At 38.7% G+C, this 25,044-nt stretch overlaps 2 protein-coding genes across 3 annotated transcripts; both read right to left on the reverse strand.

The window, feature by feature from the left end:
• LOC119772017 (bile salt-activated lipase-like) lies at positions 1-5,897 on the reverse strand. Its single transcript, XM_038268263.1, has 11 exons — positions 5,784-5,897; positions 5,416-5,563; positions 3,083-3,202; positions 2,816-3,013; positions 2,610-2,740; positions 2,410-2,517; positions 2,216-2,330; positions 1,192-1,378; positions 612-815; positions 282-485; positions 1-204 (listed from the first exon to the last, which is right to left on the reverse strand). The coding sequence occupies exons 1-11, from the start codon at positions 5,844-5,846 to the stop codon at positions 30-32; spliced, it is 1,653 nt and encodes a 550-aa protein (XP_038124191.1). The 5' UTR covers positions 5,847-5,897; the 3' UTR covers positions 1-29.
• A 1,204-nt stretch (positions 5,898-7,101) lies between these two features.
• Positions 7,102-22,978, reverse strand: gtf3c5 (general transcription factor IIIC, polypeptide 5). 2 transcript variants are annotated; one of them, XM_038268249.1, is made up of 11 exons: positions 22,640-22,978; positions 15,714-15,912; positions 15,192-15,402; positions 14,936-15,116; positions 14,699-14,803; positions 12,810-12,924; positions 12,454-12,525; positions 9,823-9,911; positions 9,590-9,672; positions 9,367-9,504; positions 7,102-7,380 (listed from the first exon to the last, which is right to left on the reverse strand). In XM_038268249.1, exons 1-11 carry the CDS (start codon positions 22,862-22,864, stop codon positions 7,179-7,181), a joined length of 1,620 nt encoding a protein of 539 aa, XP_038124177.1. In that variant the 5' UTR covers positions 22,865-22,978; the 3' UTR covers positions 7,102-7,178. The 2 variants fall into 2 exon arrangements, with proteins under 2 accessions (XP_038124177.1, XP_038124176.1); XM_038268248.1 differs by having other exon boundaries at positions 7,102-7,378; positions 9,362-9,504.
• Between the last annotated feature and the right edge of the window lie 2,066 nt (positions 22,979-25,044).

Here is a 25,044-nt window from a genome sequence, read left to right on the forward strand (position 1 = left end):
TTTCTTTGCAATCACATGTTTTATTCTGATTAGACTGTTGGCAGACTGGGTAGAACATCTGCCCAGAAATCCACATAGCGCAATCTCAACTTCTGCCTCACGTAAGTGGAATCCATCTTGGAATTGATCTCCACAAACTTGGCTCCGCTGGATGTAAATGCCGGCCATGAAGCAGGCACGCTCAGGTCTCCATTGTTAGGGTCTCTGTGTATGCATCAAGAGAAAACATGTCAGTAATTTAGAGATTTATTACAATATATTTTTTTGTGTTGTTTTTTTACCCTGTCTTGGCAAAGTTAGTCCAGTAGGCAATCATGTGTTCAGAAAGGTCACGATGGTTTGGAAAGTATTCCAGTGGATGGGAGAAGGGTTTTCCAAAGAGATACTGTAGGTCATCAGCATGATCAGCTCCCAGCCAGGGCTTGTACCAAATATTTCCCATACGGTTAGGCTCAGAGAAGAGATATGAATAGGTGCGTCCAGTTCTTTAATGGAGAGGTAAAAAAAGATGTAACTGTCAAAAAGTAACTAAATATTTGCCAATGGTAAGTTCGTCCTTAAGCTCTCTTAACATTGCAAGGAGCTATTTATAATGAAGAGCTGCTTCTCACCTGGCATTGGCAGCATGGAGATAAAGAGCAGTCTGAGTGGGAATTAGGAACATGTAGTCCGTTACAATGGCCACAACAGTTTTTTTCAGGGTATCCTGGCTTGGATAGTTTCCCCAGTCTGAGGAGTAGGTGGCGAAGGCATTCTCGTAACCAGCGGCACCCTTCTCCTTGGTTAGGGCACCTAAGAGCCTTCTGACTTCATCGCTTCAGTCAGAAGGAGAATTATGGACAATGATGTGATGAAATGCATCTAAAACACTGCAAAAGTGAACAGTTTAACTTCTTTACTATTATTTAAAGTGGCCATGTGGTCCTTCAAATTTTGTTTTTTGATAGTTGTAAGCCTTATTTTAGAACTATTTTCAGGTAAAGTTGATGTTTATGATGTTTGTTACCAACAGCAGTTCACAGACACTTTGGTTTGTTTTTTTCTTGATTTTAGCCAGTCTGAACCTACAGAAACTTAACAGAACAACTGATCACTATTACTTTAAAATATTGCAAGGAAATCTGACCACGTGTAACCAAGCTTAAAGAAAACTGAGTTGATATAAAACTCACAGGTTCAACTTGAACTTACGAAGTGGTGATAAACATCGGAGAGTTGATCGACGGCACATCGAACTGTGCAAACATGTGGCCATCCATGTCATTGCCTCCGGCCATGTAGTCCAAGTCAGCAGCATTGTGGAAAAGTTTGGATGGCTCATCAGGTAGGAAGTCTCCATCGACCACAGGAGACAGAAGCAGGTTCAAGACATATGGGTCTGACCAAAGGAGATACAACTTAGATGAATGAGCTGAATAAATGCCTGTCACTACAGTTTTCACTTTATATTAACCTCAAGTTTTCTTTTTAGCTTCACTTTTTTATATTAAAAAAACACCCATTTTCTTAAATGATTTTACCATACAGTATAATGGCACTGAAGGCTGGCTATCTCACCTTATCCTGGATGTTATGTAAACAGATGCTCTGCTCCTTCAACTACACATCTTTCTCCTACATCTGTGTTCTGGTGTCTGGGAGCAACCAAGGTTGACCTAATGGACACCACATCTTTATCAGGAACTATAGCTGAGGGGGCCTTGGGGCTTGGGTCATTGTCTGATGTCTCATACGCAAACATGCTCTGACAATATGGTTTATCTATGGTTTTATGTATGTTGCTTATTGTGTCTCTTTGATGGGCTAATTTTATTGTGTTTGGCACAATGACAAAGGGGCATTCTGATTATGCACAAAATTTGCATATTTACCAACCCTTAGCTTTCTCTGTCAATTAGCTTAGCTTTCTAAATTCAAAGTGCTTTTCATGAATTAAACAATAAAATATAAGGTAAAATGAAAGCAGAATAAAATCAAGTAAATATACAAAACATGATAAAGGCAGGTAGTAAAACAAACAAAAACAGCTGGACCACAAACTTAAACTAAGAATACCTCAGTTAAACGTTTAACTTCAAAGATCAAGGGTAGTTCTAAACAAATGGGTTTTTAACTTTGATGTAAAAGCATTGCATTAATAAAATCATTCTTTTGAACCACTAAACTAACACCAACAAAAAGTGAAAACATATCGTGACATATGTGTAGAGCTTACGGTCGGGAGAGCTAGCCAAAGACACAGTTCCAGCCTTAGTTAAAACAACGGGATCTGTCATTTTCAGGCAGGAAGCCATCCTGCTATCCGTGGGGCAGTTGACTCTCTGAGCAACCTGAAGAAAGGCTCTTAAAATGTCAAATCGCTAATGTTTCAAATAATCAACACAAAAAATAAGTCACAAGATCTAGTACCTGTTCAGCATACTGGCGAGGGTTTCTGTTGATGGCCCATGGGCAAAGGGAGACCCCACTTGCAGAGATTGCTCTCCTAATAAGCCCCTTGTTGTGAGGGGTGATACTCTGAAACATATATTTTTTAAATAAGTTGATAGATGTATTAATTACATTTTCATCCCTGCAAAATTTGCTGTACACAACAAATATCCTCTGACCTGATAACTAACACCAGCTCCTCCTGCAGACTCGCCAAAGATGGTGACGTTACTGGGGTCTCCTCCAAATGACTTAATGTTTCTGTTCACCCATGCAATGGCAGCATGCTGGTCCCAAAGTCCATAATTTCCTACACCAGATCGAACAAGATCATTATTAGAAGACAAATTAGGTGAACAACTAGATCTTTGTAAAGGGCACCTACCGGGCAGATCAGAGCCGCCAGTGCTCAGGAAGCCAAGCGCTCCTACACGGTAGGCCACCGTCACCACAATTACATTTCCTCTGTCAGCAATTTCTTGTCCATCATACAAATTGGTATCCATGAAGCTAGTTCCCTTTGAGTCTCCAAACATGAAAGCTCCACCGTGAATCCAGACCAAGACCGGCAGATTGGAGGCCACTATGAAAATAAGAGCACATAGCACTTAATGTCAGTCTCATTTGATCATGAGTAAATCTAAGTACTAACCTGTGTTGATATGAGGAACCCAAATATTGAGGTAAAGACAGTTTTCACTGCCAGAGGCGGTGATCATTGTGGCGTCCAGTTGAAGGCATTTGTCTTTGTAGCTGGTAGTCTTAAGAGTACCTGATCAGAGGCAGGAAAGCAAAAAGTGACATTTTTGATTAAGAATATTTTTAAAATGGCTACATGTTCAACTCCTTGGTCAGACATCTCTTGGTTTCAGCAGCATTATTTGCATATTACTGGCATAAATGGTTTAAACTGCTTGCGGTGTTACAAGGAATATTTTCTTGGCACATATTCGGTGTCTTAGAATTAGTCAGACATTGACTACATCTTTTTGTTATTTTGATGGTTTGTGCACAGAGAATAATCCATCTGATGGCTACTTCTAGCAGGATAATGTATCATGGCCCAAACTTTAAAGTATTTTAAAATGGTTTTTTGAACATGACAGTAATAGTGCAAACAGTCACCAGAACTCTGTCCAATAGAGACCCTTTAGGATGTTTGGATGCCATGGATGTGCAGTAACTGCATGATCGTATTGAAACAATATGGAGCAAAATTTCTTTGCCTATTTTTGATGCCTTGTTAAACCCAGCAACCGCCTTCTGTTTATTAGAAATTGGGTTGCAGGGGTAACAGGTCCAATAGGACACTTTCTCACTTATTGAGGGAAATTATAAGACGTGTTTAGGTGGGGGGAAGTTACCTTTCAAAAAGAAACTAGGTTCAGCAGATTTCTGAAATTTTGCTAAAGTCATGAAGGGTTCAAATATCTTAAGCCATAGCAATATGATACACAGTGCAATGGCTATATAGATAAATACCCATCTATATAAATACTCATGCAAATAACCTGTGCAATAAACCTGCATAATAATCCTGTTTTAAAAAACAAAAGAAAAAAAAACTTCAGTTGTGTATATATGCACCGTATTTACTGTATACACTGTATATACGCCCATGAACCTTTTTCTATCTGAGCCAATGTAACGAGTAAATTTCTCCACTGTGAGATCAAAAAAGTCAATCAATTTCGTCCTAAAAATGCTTTTGTTTTTTACTTTTTTTTACAGGGCAGAATTATTGCAGACAAAATATAAATGTAAAATGATGATTAAAATGGTGCAATAGGAAGTATCCATTTTTTTATAAACATGCGTCATGGTAAATAAGACGTCTATTTAGTCACTTTTACACAAAAGATTTTGATACACCCAAACCACCCATCAACTCATTAACTTTGGTTGAGATAAAGCAATTATTTGTAAAGGAAACTATTTTTTTTCTTCTTGAGTCATGCCTTAAAGAATCTGCATGGTTAGTTAATTTCTTTAAAAGGGGAAATGTGCAAAACACTTTCTGTGTTTTGGGTTTACAATGCTTTTAAAAACAGAAAACAAACTTAGATTTAACGCCATAAAACCATTTCTTAGAAAGTGGATCAGACAGCTGCAGCTGATCCAGAACGCTGCTGCCCGTGTCCTCACTAAGACTAAGAAAGTAGAGCACATCACCCCAGTTCTAAAGTCCTTACACTGGCTCCCTGTATCTCAGAGAATAGACTTTAAAATACTTCTGTTAGTCTATAAATCTCTGAATGGCTTAGCACCTAAATACATCACAGACTTGCTATCAGAGTATCAACCCTCCAGACCACTCAGGTCACCTGGCTCCAGCCCGCTCTGCATACCTAGAACCAGAACTAAACATGGAGAAGCAGCATGTAGTTCCTATGCTCCACTTATCTGGAACAAACTTCCAGAAAACTGTAAAAGTGTGGAAAGCCTGAGTTCCTTTAAATCAAGACTAAAAACACATTTGTTTAGGATTGCCTTCGACTGTTCTAGTTAAACAGTTCAACTAAAACATATTTTCTTTAGTCCAACTGTTTTTAATATTCTTTTTTGTTTCTGCATTTTTTATTTTTATTTATTTTTTCCTACTTGCTTTGATTCTGTTTTATCTTCCTGTATTTTAATCATGTAAAGCACTTTGCATTGTCTTTGTACTGAATTGTGCTATACAAATAAATTTGCCTTGCCTTTTTAATTCTATTATAGAGCCCTTTCCTGAGGTATTGTCGAAATCAGCGTAAAATATCAGTATCTCATTTATTGATGGAGCTCAAGTATTACATCACCGCTGCAGTTGAAAAACAATATTTTAATTCAGTATTAAAAAAATAATAATATTCAAGAGAATGCAAAAACTTCTTAAGATTATACATTTTTGCTCAAACTTATAATTGCTGCTTGGACCTGAATGGACTGATTGGCTGCTTTGATTAGTGATAAAAAAAAAAGAGAATGTGAGTCAGGGTTACGCACCGCTCCAGCCTGGGTGGCGCACTGGCTTCTCAAACCTTCCAGGGATGTCTGCAAAGGGAACGCCTTTGAAAACATCCATGTAGCGGCGGTAGCCGAGGTAAAGGTTTTGTCCCTCTACCTTCCCTCCCTCGGTGGACACAACCCCGAGCTGCAAGAGTTACAAATGGACCAACTAAAGAGATGAACTTGATCATAAGTGTTTTTCTTGGTAAGAAAAAAAAACAATTCAAGCAACTTACTTCTTTGTTATGTAATAAACTTGTTTTTTTTCATATAACTGTACATAATTAATTTGAGTGCATATTAATTTGAGCTCAGTTGTATAACATTTAATACAAAATGTAAGAATCTGTCTGAGTAGGACTTACAGAGTTGGCAGAGACGATCTCCAGCAAAAGAGAAAAGGTAACCAAAACTGCAAGAACAGCCATCAGGAATAAACCACGATGCTCAAGGTGATTGTCAGGCCAACTCTTTTTAAACATTATCGGAAACATGTGCATGCACGACTCATAATCATTAACCAGCCCATATGGGCAGGTTCCTGAAATTTTATAAAGAGAAACATTGAAGTTTGAAAACCGATACCTAAATCTAAAATTGGCTTAAACATGATATAAATATTGCCTTGGAGTCTTCAGAATTTAGGAAATATTATGCAAAAAATTTCTCAAAGTGAGATGGAAATTTCTTGCCATGTGATCCACTCATGGAAGATGGACTTATGCAATGAATTAAGCTAAAAATGGACATGGGACAAGTTAAAATTTAAATGTTTTTATGAAGCCCAATCAAGGATGAAGAAAACAAAACTTAGAATCAAGGAGGCTGGGTGTTCTTACCATGTATCCAAACTCTTAATTAAAAATGAATCAATTAAATCTTTATCTGTATTTTATTTTTCTTTTGCATTCATGTAAAAATAACCTCATTTTGCATTTTGACAAACTAATAGCACCATAACAGACTTCAGTTTTTTGCAAACAAACCAAACTGGTCCTAAACCAGAAAAGGTGGGATTATTCCATCGAAAGAGGGCCTTATCTGCAGCAATGTGGATGTGGCACAGTCAGCAAAGAGCTGAGACCCTCACTTATGGGGAATGGAGCAAAATTCCTCTGAACAATGGCTGGACTCAGCCTTTGTTAGCAGATGAGGGACTCCGTCATCCACGCAAAACTCAGCGCAAAGTTTAAGAGTCTGTTGATTTAAAGATATAATCGGGATGCATCATTTGTAATTTGCAGAGAGATTCCTTGACATCCCTCTTGAACAAACTACCATCAACGTTTTAAGTGGAAGACAATGAATTTAAGGATGGAGAAAGCATTAAAGGTCGAACCAAATTAAATATTCACACAAAGAGGCCTCAAAGAAGCTTTTACATCAGAAAAATCCAAAAAGAAGCCAGACGACTGAAGGGTTGTGTCTCTAGTGGTGGTTGAGTCCCCAGGTTAACCCTGTAATATTATTAATATTGTCTCATTTTAAAAGGGAGTTTCACATTTTTATTTAGTTTGATCACTTTCCACTTTTTTGTTGAGATCTGTGTCTAGTTCGAAATGTGTTTGGAAACTATCATACCATTAAATTAATATAGTAAATTAGAATAACACATTTTACTCATTTGGTTACAGGAACATCAAAAAAGCTGCCTTAAAAAAAAAACAAAAAAAAAACAACAACTTTGGATATGTTGCAGTTATTTATTTACATTCCCCTAAAAAAAGGAAAACAGTTCAACCAACCATTTCATGATTTTGTTACATATAGTCCAGCATATCTGTCTCCATCTCATTTTCGCTTCCTTCAGATGGCTGAAACTCATCTTCCTCATTTTCCTCTTCATCTTCTTTGTTTTCACACTCTTCATCTCCCTCCTCCTCCTCTTCATCTCCCTCTGCTTCATTGTCTCCATCTTTCACCGTGCCTTTCCTTCTTTTAGGGAAACTTTCTGGCATCTCTGAAGGAAAAAAGAGAGGAAATGAACTAGAGAATTCATCAGTTTATGGTCACTGTTGATCCAAAAGTTAGCTTCTCTGAGGAATGATGAGATGCTGAATTGAATGTAGCTAATAAAGGTACTGTATTTATAAAAATGTATGATCTTGAATGCTGTTACATCTCTGCACCAGAACACAATGTGTTCAATGCGCATGTTGTGACCCGCGGCATCAACCGGCTGCTTTCTACAGTTTCTTCAGTTTACAGATGGCTTCCTCTGGGCTTTCCCTGATCATTTGCCTTCAAACCAGAGACATTATATGCACACAGAGCTGTGAAACCCTATAGCAATCTGACCAACATGGTTACTTCTGACATCTTCATGCAACATCTCAGTAAGAGTTCAGATGATAAAACTGAATGAGAAAAATATCCACTTAACGAGTCTACGAGCTCAGCGCTAAGAGGGCTGCTTGATTTGAAACAGAAAACAGCGCAAGAGTGAACTATGAGGGAGCAAAATAATCATTTCATTTTTATGATTGTTGAAAACCCAGATTGTGATTGAAATTAAAATACAATAAATTCCCAGGCCCTAATGTGACCTTTAATCTTTAATTTAAGCAAAACTATATTCCTGAATGTTTTGTTTATAAATCTAAACCCTAAGGTGCAATTTGGGGGCGATTGCACGTCTCCCTTCCCCCATTTAGATCCTGATTTTGATCTATGATCCACACAGAGTCTTGTTGCGATAACTGAGGTTTTGACAAAGACTTCAGAGGACGGAGTCACTCCACTAATAATATCGCCGCTGTCAGGACGCAGTTACTCCTGACAACGGCGACAATTTCTATCATGCCGAGAATGGTTCACAACTAATGTTTAAGGCACAGATAAGAGCCAGCATGAAGATCACAACATAAACACACACCCGTGGAATTTTCCCACAGGTCTCAGGTATTGCTCAACAGTTTCAACAGTCGGGATTTTTCACTTCCCTACCAGGAAATAAGCAAATATTTTATCACCCTGAAGCAGAGGTTGGTAGCAACAAGTTACAGAGTAACATTTTGAAAGAACTTTAATTTTAGTTGTAGTTTTACTGGACCACACTTCTTACTTTTACTTGAATTATATTATTTAGAAGAATTGCGACTCCTATTTAAGTAAAATGTCAGACTATTCTGTTCATTGTGAGTAACTTCAGCTATTTAAAGATAAGAGGAAAATACAGCAAACGCTAGATATTGTCAGCAGTAGTTATTACCCTGCACATTTAGAGTATGTTTGGCTCAACCGGCTGCTGTGAAGCAGGATTCTCCACCATGAACATAATCAAAAATAAATACTGATCCATGCTCACGAATGAGCACTTTGATATTTGCTTGAGAATGGCTTTGTCGCCAATCAAACCAAGGTTTTAAAAGCGATGCAGGGCAGCGTAAAGCCCACTGCTCTCATTAAGCCATAAATAAAAGAAAGAAAAACAAAAACGGTCAGTTCAGGAGTTTTATTTAAAAAAGTGAGTCAGGAAATTGTTTATATACTAAAACTGAAAGATTATGGTTGTTCAAAAGCAATTTAGATTTGAAAATGGAAAACACTTTATTTTTTATATTTTTTATTAAAAATTCAATGTATACCATCGATGCATAAACACCTGCTTTTATATCAGTGTTAAAAGCTGTTTAAAGTAACAAATTATTAAAAAATGTCTTCAGACCTTTACTGTTTTTTTTTTTTTTATTCGGACTGCACTGATTTTTAACTGGAGACCCCTGTTATAGAGATTATACTAATGATCAGAGCACATCTCAGGAAGCATTTTGTTTTTTTATTTTTCAAATCTTGCAATTTAGTAGCTGTAATAAATATACCTTAAAACCATTAGATTTTTCTTCAGGTTATCATACTGTCAGAATGTCATACCAACCCATGCCCAGTCAACAGTTGACCCTAAGAGAGGAAAAAAACCTTTGAAGGAAGGTTTGTTGTGTACCTTGCTGTTTCTCTTTCGCCACATTTTTAATCATTGCAGACATGATGTCCCTCAGCTTGTCTGTGGTTCCAACAACACACCAGCCATCTCGCTCGTCACACACCTGCTCCTGACCGTTGTTCTGATTTATCACCTCTTTGATACTGGAAAAGCAGACAGAGTCACGTTTTCAAACATCGATCACAAATGGGAAGAGTTTGAAAGACTTTTAGGACTCTTCTTTGGTACCTGTCCACCTCCAAATCACAAAGCTGGTAGAACATTTGTCTGTGAGGAGGAAGCATCCCTTCTCTAAAGATGTAAGCAGACTCCTGCAGGAGAAAATGGATGAAAATGCTTTAAAAAAACATAACTCTTTATTTACTGCTTTTTTGTTTTAAGCTTACATGTTCATTCAAAGTGCTTTTAATTAAAGAAACCAACTTGTGTATATATTTTCTCTGGTTTGATTCTTGCCTAACCTTCAGCTGGTAGGAGACCTGAGCAGATGGGAGACTGGTGCTTGGTGCTTCTGGTGCAGGAATATCCATCAGACTAGCAGAGGGAGGAGCTGAAAGGAAAGAAAATAAGCTCAAGACATCAAAGGGTGACTTTTTATGTCTTCTTCAATCTCAAAGAAAAGTATTTGCACCCCTTACCAATGTCTTTTGTTGTAGTGTGAAGTATTTTCTTGAATTTTTTAAAAGACCTGCCCTCTCCACTTAAAAAAAAAATGTGTGTGCGAGAGCATGCACAAGCCCATTTGTACTTGTGCATGCTGTGTTTAAAAGTTGCCGTTCTCATAGCTCATACCAGCTTACTGTGTCCGAACGTCCACCCTAAATCCCTCAATCACTATATAGAGCGGGGACTTTTACCCCATTTACACTACCCTTGAAAAACTGTGCCGACACCGGTCCGAGCTCAGTAACTGAGATAACTTATCGTGTGTAAATGGAAAGCAAACGGAACTGAACCGAGCTAGATACAACCGAACCGAGCTAACTGCAGACCAGTTCCAGAGGTGGGCTCTGTTCGGTTTTTTCCCTGGCTCGGTTCTCTGATAACAAGAGCGCATGAGCAGAACGCGTCATCTCCGTCTGGCTGCACATCGCGATTCACACACCATTCCAGTAGTTGGCGGTAATGCGCCTCCAGAAACAGAAGAAGAAGAACAACTTCTTCAACTATAAACAACAATCGAAATCTTCTCCACGCAACATTTTTAATCATAACACCAAGGTACAGCAATAATACAGCATAACTTTCTGAATGTGACTGGCGCCGCCATTTTGATTTGTTTGATTCCCTCCTTCTTTGTCTTCTTCTTCTTGTGTTTTATGGCGGTTGGCGAACAACTTTTGGTGCATTACCGCCACCAACTGCTTGATTTCCTCCTTCAATACTGGCAGTAATACCGCAGATCGTCACTAGGAGGCGAGGAGTCGAGATAGCGTGATGTGTAAAACGGTCGTCAGAACCGAGCTCGGCCTGGTTAACTGATCCGAGCTCGGACCGGTCTCGGCATAGATCGGTTTTTCAAGGGTAGTGTAAATGGGGCTTATATAGTGAACTCAGTCAACTTACCACTCAGACAGATGATCACTTCCCCTTTGGTCCACCGCGCGATGCCTGTAGCCTCTTTGTTATAAGTTGCCGGTGTCGGGTAGCGACAGCGGCCGGCTGTGACAGCAAATCTCATAATGCTTTGCAAAGAAAGCTCTCTGCACAAAGCATTCTGTCACTTCTGAGGCCTTTCTTTTCTTCTCATACATTTCGTACACACTTTTTCCTCTTACGACCCTCTGCCATTTTCACAGAACAGCAGTGAGAAAGGTGAGCTTCAATGACTGCCTGAAACCGTATCTCACCATAGATATACGCCTAAAAGTGTACATTAGAGACTGACACGGGAGTGGATTTTCACTCCTGTCCCGTCCCACTCCCACAGAAAAAGATTGTGTCCCGTCCCGATCCCGGGCCAGAGTAGAAATCTAAATCCTGTCCCGTCCCACTCCTGGTGAAATTACTCCCACTCCCATCCCGCTCCCATTCAGAATGACTCCCGCTCCTGCACCACTCCCATTCTTGTTTTTGAGCGCGGGTGAAAAACTCAGAGCGGAACACTGTTAGTTTTTGGGTCGTGTAGTTTTTTTGACTCGCATTATAGTGTAGGCTTCAAGGAAAAAAACTACAAAATGGCGGCGCCAGTACTGGATTTTTTGTCTTTCTATTTTATTTTATTTTTTGCCATCGATCCGAGTTTTTTTTTGTTCCTATTGGTTTGCCAGAGGCTATAGACTGACACGGGAGTGGATTTTCACTCCTGTCCCGTCCCACTCCCACAGAAAAAAATGTGTCCCGTTCCGATCCCGGGCCAGAGTAGAAACCTAAATCCTGTCCGTCCCACTCCTGGTGAAATTACTCCCGCTCCCATTCAGAATGACTCCCGCTCCTGCACCACTCCCATTCTTGTTGTCATCAAGATTTCTACCAATACATTGAATCTGAATGTCTTTTGAGCGCGGGTGAAAAACTCAGAGCGGAAGCACTGTTGGTTTTTGGGTCGTGTAGTTTTTTTGACTCGCATTATAGTGTAGGCTTCAAGGAAAAAAAATACAAAATGGCGGCGCCAGTACTGGATTTGTTTTCTTTCTATTTTATTTTATTTTTTGGCATCGATCCTAGTTTTTTTTAGTTACTATTGGTTTGCTCCCGCTCCCGTCTGCTCCCGTTAATGTTTAATCCTGTACCGTCCCAATCACGTGATCGTTACTAATACTGACTCCCATCCCACCGGAATCCCGTGACCCGTGGGATTCCCGAAAAAATGTCAGTCTCTAGTGTACATGTGCAGAAAGAGCATGTAGGACGTAAACATATCACCAGAATGATTGACGATTAGGAGGACCACTTATTTAGATGATCCACCCGGAAATAAAAGATCTATACCTTTAAATGAGATCATACTAATTCTAAAAGGTTCTAAGTGGAAGCTTTAGCTTCAAGGTGAACTTGTGATGTTAATTAATTCTTAACATGAGGCCTGTAAAAACGTGCAACTGATAAATGATTGAAATCAATTATGACAGCAAATAGTGAAAGAGTCTTACCTGTTTTGTTGAACGTGGTTGGCAGACGAGAGATAAGGGTGCTCCTCTTGGCTTTCACAGGTAAAGTGTTGCCTTTAAATAAAGGCATACTATGTTAGAAAGAAAAGCCTTAGCAAAGCTTTGCAAGAATCAGGCTTTATCCGGACGTAAAACGGTGCGGTTGATTTACATCCTGCTAAGAGATGTGCTACAAGTTCTAAAAGATTTAATGCTTTATGTATAATTTTGATCATTCAAACTTAAAAGTTATATGTATAATAATTCCACATTGGGAAAAGAACAGTTCAAATAAATAATTCCTGTAATAGTTATAACCATAATGAGAATACAGATGTAGTTTTTTATTTTCTACTGACCGTGTTTAAAGCTCACACGGATCCTAAAATCCAGTATTTGGTATTTTTTGGCCTCTGCGTTCTTCCTGGGATCGTAGCCGAGCCGGATCCACAAGGTTCTCCAGGGTCCGGTCACCTGCCAAGGCACATCTGCTGTTTAGAAAACGTTACATCTTCTCGGACCGGACTCACATCACAAGTCAAAAGGTGCAGTTTACTGCAGTTTGCTGTCTACAGGTTGAGGCTGCAAACAGCATATTAGGGTTAGCAATCAAATTCTGTTTATGAAGATTACATTTTTTGCTGTTTCTTTTTTCATAAGTGCACTCATTGAGCCTCAATACTTCAGAGTTCGTCACTTTTTGTTCTTAGATATGTACTAACAACTGATAAACTAGCTGCTAAAAAATTTGTGTGTCGGCATGTAATATGTTTAAACTACGTAAGAGGATTAGAGCCACTGAAAAAAATAAAGAAAAGTTAACTGATTTTTTGTTTTCAGTTTAATATGAGAAAAAAAGTCAGAATTCTGACTTTAAACTCAGAAATCTGACTGAATTCTGACAGCTAACCAACATGTTAGCATGAAGCCGTAGCCATGTCTGTTTTAGAGACTAGCTCTCTTGTTTTAATCACCTTCTGCTCTTCCTTTAATGAAATAGCATCACCGGGAACCCCTCAGGCAAGTAAAAAGGCACCTAATTCCGTTATTTTCCACCAATGTGTTACTGGCTCTCCAAAACAACTCACATCTTTGTCAGTGAAGCTGAGTGATCCTACATCTCTTCCTTCATGGTGCCAATCTACATTAAGATCCAAAATTCTGAGATTAAAGTCAGTATTCTAAGGAAAACAAACATTTTTTTTTCTTTTTTCCCATATTAAACTGAAATAAAATTTAAAAATCAGTTAACTTCTTTACATTTTTCAGTGGCCCTAATCCTCATCCATATTAAACTGCTTGAATTTCATTGTCCTTTAAATTAAGGTAATCTCCCAGATGGGAATACTGAAATAAAAGCCAGCTTCAGAAAGCAACGTGACTTGTTATCTTTATTATGAAATGTAGTGTAGGAAAAAATATATATATATTTTGCATTTGGAGATTATATTTTTAAGTCATAGCGCTAAGCCATATATAATTATTCCTTAATCTTGAAAAAGTTTTATCTTTCTAGATTAGGAAAAAAATTGTTTTTTAATGATTTAGGGAAATATTGTGCAACATTTTGAACCTGTTGTTTTTTTTAACTGTTATATAAATAGTAGGATAGGATAATGGTCAGCCTGTTTTAAAATAATAAACTAACTAATAATAAAAAAAAGCAATAGAAATATTGTAAAAAAAAAAAAAAAATCCCTAAGCATAACTTTCTCATCTTTTATCTAAATTTTGTGTAAATAACACCACTGTGAGTTTTAAGGTCCTAGTTTAATTTATTTAAATTTACTTTCAAATAATTTTCTAGTTTATTTAGAGGCAGTGGATGCAGTATCGATGTTTTAGCTTCAACAGCAGAAAATATTTCATGGAATTAAAATAAGATCTGAAGTCTCTGCACAATGCAAAAGAAATTAATATGAGTCAATTTCTCTTAAAATAAATGCATTTTTCTTGAATTAAGCAAACTTTGCCAGTGGAATAAGAACATTTACATTTAAATCAAGGAAAAAAAGCTGCGTTGTCTTGTTTCAGGTGCATAATATCTAATTATTAGACTTTAGGAGTAATAATAATACTCATTCCATTGGCATATCATCTTATTTAGTTAAGATTGTTTTAGCAGTGCAGTGTTGTTGTTCTGGCTTCTGGTTGTGCAAAGCAGCACAGTAACCGGTTTCAGCTTAAACGTAACAAACAGCCTGATTAAGAGGCTCGTCCTGAGCTGAGATTGGCCTCGTTAGCTCACCATGTAATAGGCATAGACAGGGAGCAGCAGCTTCAGCTTGTCGCGGTGGATGTCCAGGTTGGCCTTGAGGGCGCTCCCTGACCAGATGGGACGGCTCTCAAACATCTGAGCACCAAAATGTTTGGTCAGAGATAAGACAAAACAAACTTGTTTAACATTGCCCAACTTTCCAATGCGATTCTGATAAAAATACCTTGGGAAAAAAACAATGTTGTGTTTCCAGGTGGAAAAAAATACCTTTTTCACCTTCTCCTCGGCCTGTTTGTCCATCTCCTTCAGAGAAAGTCGACCCCAATTGACCCGGGCAGCCTCCAGGCACTCGTGTGGTATTGTGGGATCGTTGAAGCTGACGAAAATGGCGTTGTGAGGCCGTCGGGGTCGATTCAAACCGATAAAGTTCTTGCAGGTGGATAAAGGGCTACAAACACATAACATGACAATGTTTATAAAAGACTTTTAGCTCTGATATTTTCACTTTTTGGGGTTGACCTACAGAGATGAACTGAGCTTATTAATGACATCAGGCCGGTAATGATAGTCGATAGGACTGTCGAGGCGAGAGAAAATGGCCGGGGGCAGGAAGTAAGGCACGTCCCGCTCAAAGAAGGCTTGATTCTCAGCTTTACGGAGGATGATTTTATCGTAAAGAGACGTGTTATTTCCATCCTTGGAATCTACAGCAAGACACTGAAAGTCGGCCATCCCTGCAGAGCATAACAAACAATCTTTATTTAAGAGACAGAAAGCCACATACTGATCATTATTAAGGGTAAAGATGAGGAAAAATGCCTCAAAGTAATCATTCTGATATCCATTTCTTACTATTCTTCTATAGAATAAATTGAGTGAAATATAAAGTTGGATTTTCCTTGTCATTAAACCAATACTGTGGAAAATAATTAATTATATATATAAGTTCCAAAACAACCAACAGATCTTTTTATCAGCAGTACCTTAACTTTCCTCATTTTAATTTAAAACCTTCCAAGCCATAAAAGAGGTTTTTAAATCTTACCCTGGAACTTATATGTTGTTCCAATGATTCCCAATATATCCATTTGGATCTGAGCATCCTTGGGGTCCTTTTTTCGCACCCGCCGTCGCACCCTGAGAAGAACGTTGCTTGATGGAAGCCGGTTTCCACACACAGCGTGACAGAAGGGGTCTTGGGGTCGGAAGCGCAGCTCCAGACGCCTGCTGGGGTCACTGAAGGTCTGTGAGAGAAAACATTTTTATAAAATGAACAGCCAGTTAATTACTACAATAATTACTTTCTAATTAATAAGCTTGGAATCATACAAAACTAAAGTCTATGTCTTTCAAAAAAGTAAGCAGACGCATTTATCATTGAATGTTTTATGTCCAATTGAAGTCAAATAAAAAGAGACTCAAAAGCCATATAACCAGATGTAGTATAAAAGACTTTTCATTAGTCATTACAGGGGCGGATTTAGGAAATTTGGGGCCCTTGGCAAAGACAGGCACAGAGGCCTCTGAATTGAAAGACAACACATAAAACAGACCCATTATATAGATACAGATATCTTTTTAGAATAGACATAGATTATTTCTTCTACCCATTGTCCCTCTCTTCTTATCCCCTTTCTTGCTGTTTTCCTCTCTGTTTTCTTTTGTCCCTTTTTCTTTTCATATTGGTAATGTGGACGGCTGACTTTTCATGCTGTCTCACAAGGAATTAAATATTTTTTGCCAATCTCTAAGCCCGTTCTAACTTGCTGATTGCTCCTTCCTGTGTTTCCAAAAAGGCGACGGTAAAAGTAAATAACCCAGTCCTTCTTTTCACTCTAGATGAGCCATGATCTGCTTATCTGTTTTGCATTTTTCTTTTGTATGAAACAATAGCTGCATGAATCATGACAGCAGAGAGAGGAGAGCAGGAGGCAGGATTATAATTCTACTTGCTCTGGAGAGCAGAGTTCGGTGCTTTTATATGTTGTCGCCAAATTCTCCAGTAACAAAAAAAAAGTCAGTAGATTTGGCGTTAGGCGTTTATTTGTAATAAAAGAGATAGAGGGGCCTGAAAAGTGGCTAAATATAGCGACTAAAGAGCTAAGTTGGCAACACTGCACTTCCCGCCGTTTGTTTTTATAAATGGTTTGCTGCTGTTGTGTCTCTTGATTCTCAGAGACACACTTAATATTAGAAGCATTCTGTTGACATTTTAATGAACTTGGGGCTTGAAGGAACTTGGGGCCCTAGGCATCTGCCTAGTTTTGCCTAATGGTAAATCCGCCCCTGAGTGATTAACTCCAGCATCAAAGCTGTAAATATCGAACATTAAAGTAGTTAGAACTTCCAGATTTTTTTTCAAAGCACACAGAATAAGGCCAAGAAAGAATCGGTCAAAGGACCTAAACACCTCTCTAAACATAAGCTTACATTTTTGTCAAATTCCTGTTAGACTCAGGTCTTTTTGTTATGAAGACACTTTGATCTAAACCAGGTCGTAGATTTCTCATTACCTTAAAAAAGCCGATTCAAATGGCCTAATAAAAGTGTCTGCTATCAAACTTAAATACACTATATTGCCAAAAGTATTTGCTCACCTGCCTTGACTCACATATGAGCTTAAGTGACATCCCGTTCCTAATCCATAGGGTTCAATATGACGTCGGTCCACCCTTTGCAGCTAGAACAGCTTCAACTCTTCTGGGAAGGCTGTCCACAAGGTTTAGGAGTGTGTTTATGGGAATTTTTGACCATTCTTCCAGAAGCGCATTTGTGAGGTCGCACACTGATGTTGGACGAGAAGGCCTGGCTCTCAGTCTCCGCTCTAATTCATCCCAAAGGTGTTCTATCGGGTTGAGGTCAGGACTCTGTGCAGGCCAGTCAAGTTCATCCACACCAGACTCTGTCATCCATGTCTTTATGGACCTTGCTTTGTGCACTGGTGCACAGTCATGTTGGAAGAGGAAGGGGCCAGCTCCAAACTGTTCCCACAAAGTTGGGAGCATGGAATTGTCCAAAATGTCTTGGTATGCTGAAGCATTCAGAGTTCCTTTCACTGGAACTAAGGGGCCAAGCCCAGCTCCTGAAAAACAACCCCACACCATAATCCCCCCTCCACCAAACTTTACACTTGGCACAATGCAGTCAGACAAGTACCGTTCTCCTGGCAACCGCCAAACCCAGACCCGTCCATCAGATTGCCAGATGGAGAAGCGCGATTCGTCACTCCAGAGAACGCGTCTCCACTGCTCTAGAGTCCAGTGGCGGCGTGCTTTACACCACCGCATCCGACGCTTTGCATTGCACTTGGTGATGTATGGCTTGGATGCAGCTGCTCGACCATGGAAACCCTTTCCATGAAGCTCTCTGCGCACTGTTCTTGAGCTAATCTGAAGGCCACATGAAGTTTGGAGGTCTGTAGTGATTGACTCTGCAGAAAGTTGGCGACCTCTTCGCACTATGCGCGTCAGCATCCGCTGACCCTGCTCCGTCAGTTTACGTGGCCTACCACTTCGTGGCTGAGTTGCTGTCGTTCCCAAACACTTCCATTTTCTTATAATACAGCTGACAGTTGACTGTGGAATATTTAGGAGCGAGGAAATTTCACGACTGGATTTGTTGCACAGGTGGCATCCTATCACAGTTCCACGCTGGAATTCACTGAGCTCCTGAGAGCGACCCATTCTTTCACAAATGTTTGTAAAAACAGTCTGCATGCCTAGGTGCTTGAATTTATACACCTGTGGCCATGGAAGTGATTGGAACACCTGATTCCAATAATTTGGATGGGTGAGCAAATACTTTTGGCAATATAGTGTATGTTCAGGTGTGTTAAACAATTACAAGCTATGAAACATGAGGACTATCGTGGGACAATACTGAAAAAGCATCCCACTGTAGCTTTGTCTCAGTATAGATTTATTTTACTGATGGGAACATTAACCTCTGACCCTGTCTTAGGTCTCGTCTAATCATCGACCAGCCTCCTAACATTTAGATCAAGGGTAGGAAAATGCACACCACAATTTTCAGCATCATTCTCCATCCATCTCATCAATGTGCACAATGTTGGTTTATCACAAAGCTGCCCAAAGTCCAGTCCTCTAGAGCTGCTATCCTGCAAGATTTCAGATCATCCTTGCTGCAACACACACAAGCTTAATGGATGCGTAGTTACCAGGCCAATGTAAAGCTGAATGAGTGGATGAACATGGTGGCGGGGGAAATTAGCCTTTTGATTCAGGTTTAGTGCAGCAGGAATGCATTAAATAGTAGCAGGAAAAGGAGTCAATGGCGTAACGACAACAATAGGATCGTAAAGCCATATATTATCTGGGTGGGCCCCATATGAAGTAAAAAACATGATAAAGGTTTAGGATATGGTGATAGTTCCATAAAACAGCCAAGGAGATACAATTGTGCAATTCTCAGCAGTATATGATCACACATCACACACGGAAAAATATCACTGCGCACCTTGAATGGAACCATTGGTGACAACGCACAACCACCTGTTACAGAGATCCCAAGTTCCAAAAACTAATTTCAGTGAGATGCTTATCGAACCCCCGCCGCCCCGCAGACAACCGACCTGAAATGTGCCCCATACATACACATTTCCTCATTCTTCACCTTCACTACACATGGATGTACTTGAATTTATTAGCACAACAAGCCATGGGGCTACCTTCAGCTACAGAGCCCCCCTCCTCACCTACGCTCCCTCTCAATAAATCGCCTGGTCGCAATCTTCACTCACTGCAGCAGCAACGTCCACATCTCCCTCTTCGGTTATTTGAAAGAACGTGTTCATTTTGGGAAGTTTTTTCCTTTCTTCCAGCAGCTCTTCTTCCCTTTTTCTTTTCTGGAATCCGTGTAACTACCTGTTTTTGGTATCCATCGTCGCGAACACATGGTACGTAACGGTTATGGTTTTAATCTACGCTTTGGGTTACCCATAATTCCAAGTTGTAGTGTAAAAAATAAAATACTCAAATACATTGTTCTATTAAGATCTTTATTGCGGTTTGAAACATATTATATGAGTGTATGTTTTACTAACCGTCTAATGAACTATACACAGTTATTAACACAGTAATTAAAAGTTAACCTGACTCCGCCAGATGGATTTGCTCCGCATATCCATCTGGAAACCTTCCGTTGAAGTAATTTTGGGAAGGGGCGAAAATACTGGTTAGCTGATTGGCCTATGTTGGTGATAGACAGGCCAAATAAACCAATCAGATCAACGAAGCATATGACGTACTAACAGAGCGACGACGAAAACACAACCACAAGCCAGGCTACTCTTTCCGAAATCAGTCGGGAGAAGAGCAAAAACATCTTTTCCTCTGAGAAAAGCCTCCAGAGCAGTGTTTTGCTTCTCTTTCAGTGAACAAATACTCTGTAATTCCGATAAAACTTGTGCGATAGCCACGCTAACGCTAGTTTCATCGGCTGAAGCCGCCATGTTCTTTAGACTGAACTGTCGCGCTTCTCGTTGCGTCACACCTCAACCCACCTCAAAGCCAACGCTGATTGGACGTTCGTTTGGTGAATGGCTCCCAATTTTCTTTAATGGAGAGTCTCCAGACTGATTTGCGAGTGAAACCTTGAAAGCTCGCGAGATCAGGATAGTCTCACGAGGCTAATTAAAAGTACCACTGTCTGCTTTGCTATTGGTGTTGTGTTTAAACGGCTCACCATCATGTTGAAATCTGCCATGTATTGTGGTATAAATACGGGTCGGTGTGATTACATCAGTATCAGGTGGGTTTAAGTGGAATTTTTCGCACCATTACATCTGCAAAGAGGCTTCCGAGTCTACAATAGTGTAGGACTACCAGGTGTCAGTGACGGGGCCCCTAAGAAGTCGTGGGCCCCTGCAGTCTCTGCTTACCGATATTTACACCATTGATAGTAGTGCTTGAAAACTGAAAATTGCAACTTGATTTGTTTAAAATTATCATTGATTAAACTTTAGTGCTCTCACATTGGAGAAATTTTCCTCTGCATTAAACCCATCCCCTCGGGGAGCAGTGGGCTTCCATTGCAGTGTGGGGTAAAGGATCTTTGCTCAGAGAGACAGAGTGGCAGTCTGTGGGAGTGGGGATCGAACTCAGAATCTCAGGGTTACAAGCTCTATGCCTTAACCACTTGGTCACCACTCCCCACAGTACATCTCAATATGTAAATATGAAAAATGCCATTTTTAAGCTTTGTTTGCACTTAGGGGTGTGCAAAATAATCACCATGATGATGCATCGCGATTCTAATTTTTGTGATCTACTGCATCGATTCTTGACGCCAAGTATTGATTCTTATTTTAAAAAGAGGAATAAATAAAATACATGAATGGTTGGCGCACATCTGCCAAAAACAAGAGGAAAATCAACTTCCAGTTTAGAAGATGCCGCCGCGGATGTGTTGACGCCCGCTGCCTTGTGTCACAAGCATTTCCGGCCGCAGGATACACTGTTGAGTCATTATGTCGCGTCATAAACAAAACATAGAAGAGACTGATAAAAATTCGCCGGGCTCCATCACATTTCAAGTCAGATGTTTGGATCCATTTTGGCTTTAAAAACAAAGAAGGTAAAAACGAAATTGATATGACAGACGTAATTTGCAAAAGGGGAAATATCATACATTTGAATGTTTTCGTTTCATTGGTTTAAAGGACCACTGAGGCCATGTAAACTAGCCTGACATAGTCCGACTCAATTCTAGTCAGAATATGAGTCTGATACTGCTCCATAGAGCTGTGATTATGGGGCGTTTCGAACGAACCAGGGAAAAAAATGCCTCTGCACTCAATTGGATAGACCTACAACCAATAAGAGCAACGGAGTGCGTGACGTACGTTAAGCGAGGCATAGTTGTTGTCCACAAAACTCAAAGCGTGCAGTTGCACGCCTAGAATAAGAAGATGAGACTTGATCGCGTTTCTCTGTTCCTCTTTTAAAATTAATTTGCTGTCGATATCTTCTAGAACAGACCTAATAGCAGAATCTACTCACCTCAACTCTCCAGCGGCAGCCATTATTGTTGTCACCCAAGCGCGCTTTGGTCACGTGGTTGATTACGTTACTGTTGGTCATCTGTCCATCATCGTATAAAGCCCGCCCTCACAATTTGATTGGATCGCCTGACAGTGGGCTATAATACTCGCGCTACTATGGAGCAGAGCCAGACCGAACTTCCCGACCTCAAACTTTGTGGGCGGGGCTAAGTTCGGAATGGCACCCAGGCTACATGTAAACGGCACTGATTATCCTTATTTTGTTATTTTAGGTTTTAGGTTTAGGTTTATTTTAGGCTTTTTGTCAGTGTGTCCACTCCAGTAATAGTAATATTTGTGTCCAGTATTTATTTTCATGGCAAAAGTCTTTTCAATAAATGCAGGCATGTATGAATTCAGTTGCTTTCAGTAATATATCAATTCAAGACAGTATCCAGATCATACACAGCCAGTCCGCCACTGGTGATGGCTGTATGCTTTTCCAAAAGTGTTTAGTTAAACTATCCATTGTAATATTTCAAGTATCGTGATGCATAGTGATAGAATCGCATGGTGGAATGTGAATCGTGATTTGAAACGAATCGTGACTTCTTTGGCAATACCAACCCCTAGTTTCACTTGCATTATATGAAGTAAAAGCTCATATCCTAGAAATTTAATTTTCACCATGCTCCATTTTAAAGCTTTTATGTGACCTGAAATCTGTGATTTTTGAACCATTTAAACAAACAACATCCGTGGTTTTAAGTTAATTATCCGAACCAACGAATAAAACGTTTTTCTCTAAAATTAGATAAGAAAACAATTAAACATTTATGAAAAAGCCTAAGAGACAATTAAAACAATTTAATTTATTAAGACTGGTATACTATTAAAAGTTTGAGTTTTAAAGCATCAGTTAGCTTTCAGAATGGCGGTTCCGGTGCTCCGATACCACCTGTTCTGCTTACTTTGGTCACCGTCTGTTCTCCCCCCAGAGTCTCCAGCATCCTTTCCACGCTGGCCACCATCCCAGGATACTCCACGCACACCAGCTTCTTGCTCCGCAGTTCCACGAGAGACGAACCCCCCGGTGTGGCCGCTTCGCTCCGTGCGGAGAGACTCAGTTCCTTCAGAGTAAAGTGTAACTTCGTTGTTCTGGGATCCACAGCAGCGGCATCCTCGCCAGACGCCATTATGACTGTTAAAAGTGAGCAAAACTACGAGCAGTCGGATCTATTCTGGAGACACGCGAGCTCGGTTTTGGTGTTGTCGGAACAATTTAGATGTCGTACGCGCACGGTGAGTGCGCAAAATAAGCTCGGGTGTAAAATATGTTTGATCTGCATATGGTTCCGCGTCAGTTTCTTTGACAAGGTTTAACGTCTCAAAAATAAAAAATATATTTATATTTATGCACAGATATAACCAAAGAAAAATCGAGTTTAGCGTAAAATTAACAAAATAATAATAATACAAGCAAACACATAAAACTTAAAAAGAAAAAAGGTATTTGTTCAGCACATTTTGTATGATTTTATTTTTATTGCATATATATATTTTCTTGCAATTCTGTTGAGGCTTACTAATGTTTTTATTTTAAGCTTACTACTTTCTATTTTAAAAGCTCTTCAAATTAACATGTATCAAGATTTCCTTGTCAGCTTGACCAAACCTGGAAATCCAGTTGTCCATTTTCCATTTAAGGATATATTATCTTACAAGATATATTTTTTCTTAACGTCTAACACCATATACATTGAAATTGTAAGAGAAAAAATAATTTGAAAAAAATGAATTAATATCTTTCACTTAAAGCTACACCATTTCTTGTTTCAATAGCTAAGGCCCTTGTATTTTGAAATCATGCATTAAGCTTTTTAGTGACCGAAGTTTATTAAATAAAGGCAAGATTTATGTGGGATTTCAAACTTAGTAAGTAATTAAATAAAAGTAAGCGAAATATTCTAGGTAATTATCGGTGTGAAAGTTTGGAAATTGTTTGGAAATACAATTGAAAAGTTGTATTGAGAGATAAATAAGAGTTCTTCAAGGTTAAAACCCGTATAATCTATGATTTTAGGTATATAGTTATTTTTAAATTAGTGTTCCATATTCCTTGCAACATCTTGATTACATATATTTCATTTAAGGAAACAGTTAAAATTATAGTTTGTAAAAATGTTTTTAAAGAGTTTTAGAGCAGTGATATAAAAGTTTGCTGCTATTGCTATATACAGTATGTAACTTATGATTTGAAATATTGTTGGAAATTTTCCCACTTTGAAAATGAGAATTTATTTATAAGTAATAGATTTATCCTTTAGAATAAAAGTAAAATGATTTATGTTGAGCAAACAAAGATAATATGAGATACGAGTATGAATGATGTTATGATGTTGCTGGCAATGGTGGTCCATAATTTTACTTTTATGAAAAGTACTAAATAAGTCAATTTCCTTTTTTCTATTTTGATACCATTTAAAACTGTTAAATAAAACCAGGACTACGCCTGTTTTTCAGTTAGTCCTGTTTTTCTCTCAGATATAGCTATGTGCTCAGATAATAACATCTGTGTGAAAAGGGATAGAGGGAGCACATAGTCACAGTAAGAGCTGTCTTTCCTTGGATAGAAAAATCTGATTAAAATGTCTCTGTAAAGTGCCTTTAGATTAAAAGTGTGATGAGTTGGTGCTATACAAATAAATTAAATTGAAGTATTAAAGAAATAATATTGCGTTTGCTTTGAATCTAGAATCTAGGATCTAAAATAATATTATGGGCTGATAACATTTCCAAGTTTGTAATGTGCTGATAAGGGGCTTTATTGACAAAAAATAAGATTTGACTATTAATAATAAAATACACCAGATCATTACATTTTCTGTACAATAACTACAGCACAATATAATGAAGCAATTCAAACACTTTAAATTATTTTGTTTAGTTTAATTCAATTTCAATTCAATTCAGTTTATGTATATGGCACCAATTCACAACACATGACATGAAAAATGACATGACAAAGGCTTCTTTTCATAATATTAGGCTTACAGTTGTTTTTTTTATTTCGACTAAATTTAAACTTTGGATTTTTTGCTCTTTTTCACTTGTTTAGGACATAGGTTCTATTACACTTTGTGTATTTTTAATAATTTAATTTCTATTCTTATATAAGCCGCTCTGAAGCGTAATAGGTTTTTTTGTACGGTAACTAGAATTGGTAAAAGTACTGTTGCTTTGCAATTTTTGGCCACATGATGGGAGCATACTCAAATAATTCCATATATAGTTTACAGTTATTGTGAGAACACAGTACATTTCATACATTACAGTACATACTACATTCATTATTTATCTATTAATCAGTATTTTG

Source organism: Cyprinodon tularosa, unplaced genomic scaffold (genome assembly GCF_016077235.1).
Source record: "Cyprinodon tularosa strain WSP-4 unplaced genomic scaffold, ASM1607723v1 ctg7, whole genome shotgun sequence".
Taxonomy (NCBI): domain Eukaryota; kingdom Metazoa; phylum Chordata; class Actinopteri; order Cyprinodontiformes; family Cyprinodontidae; genus Cyprinodon; species Cyprinodon tularosa.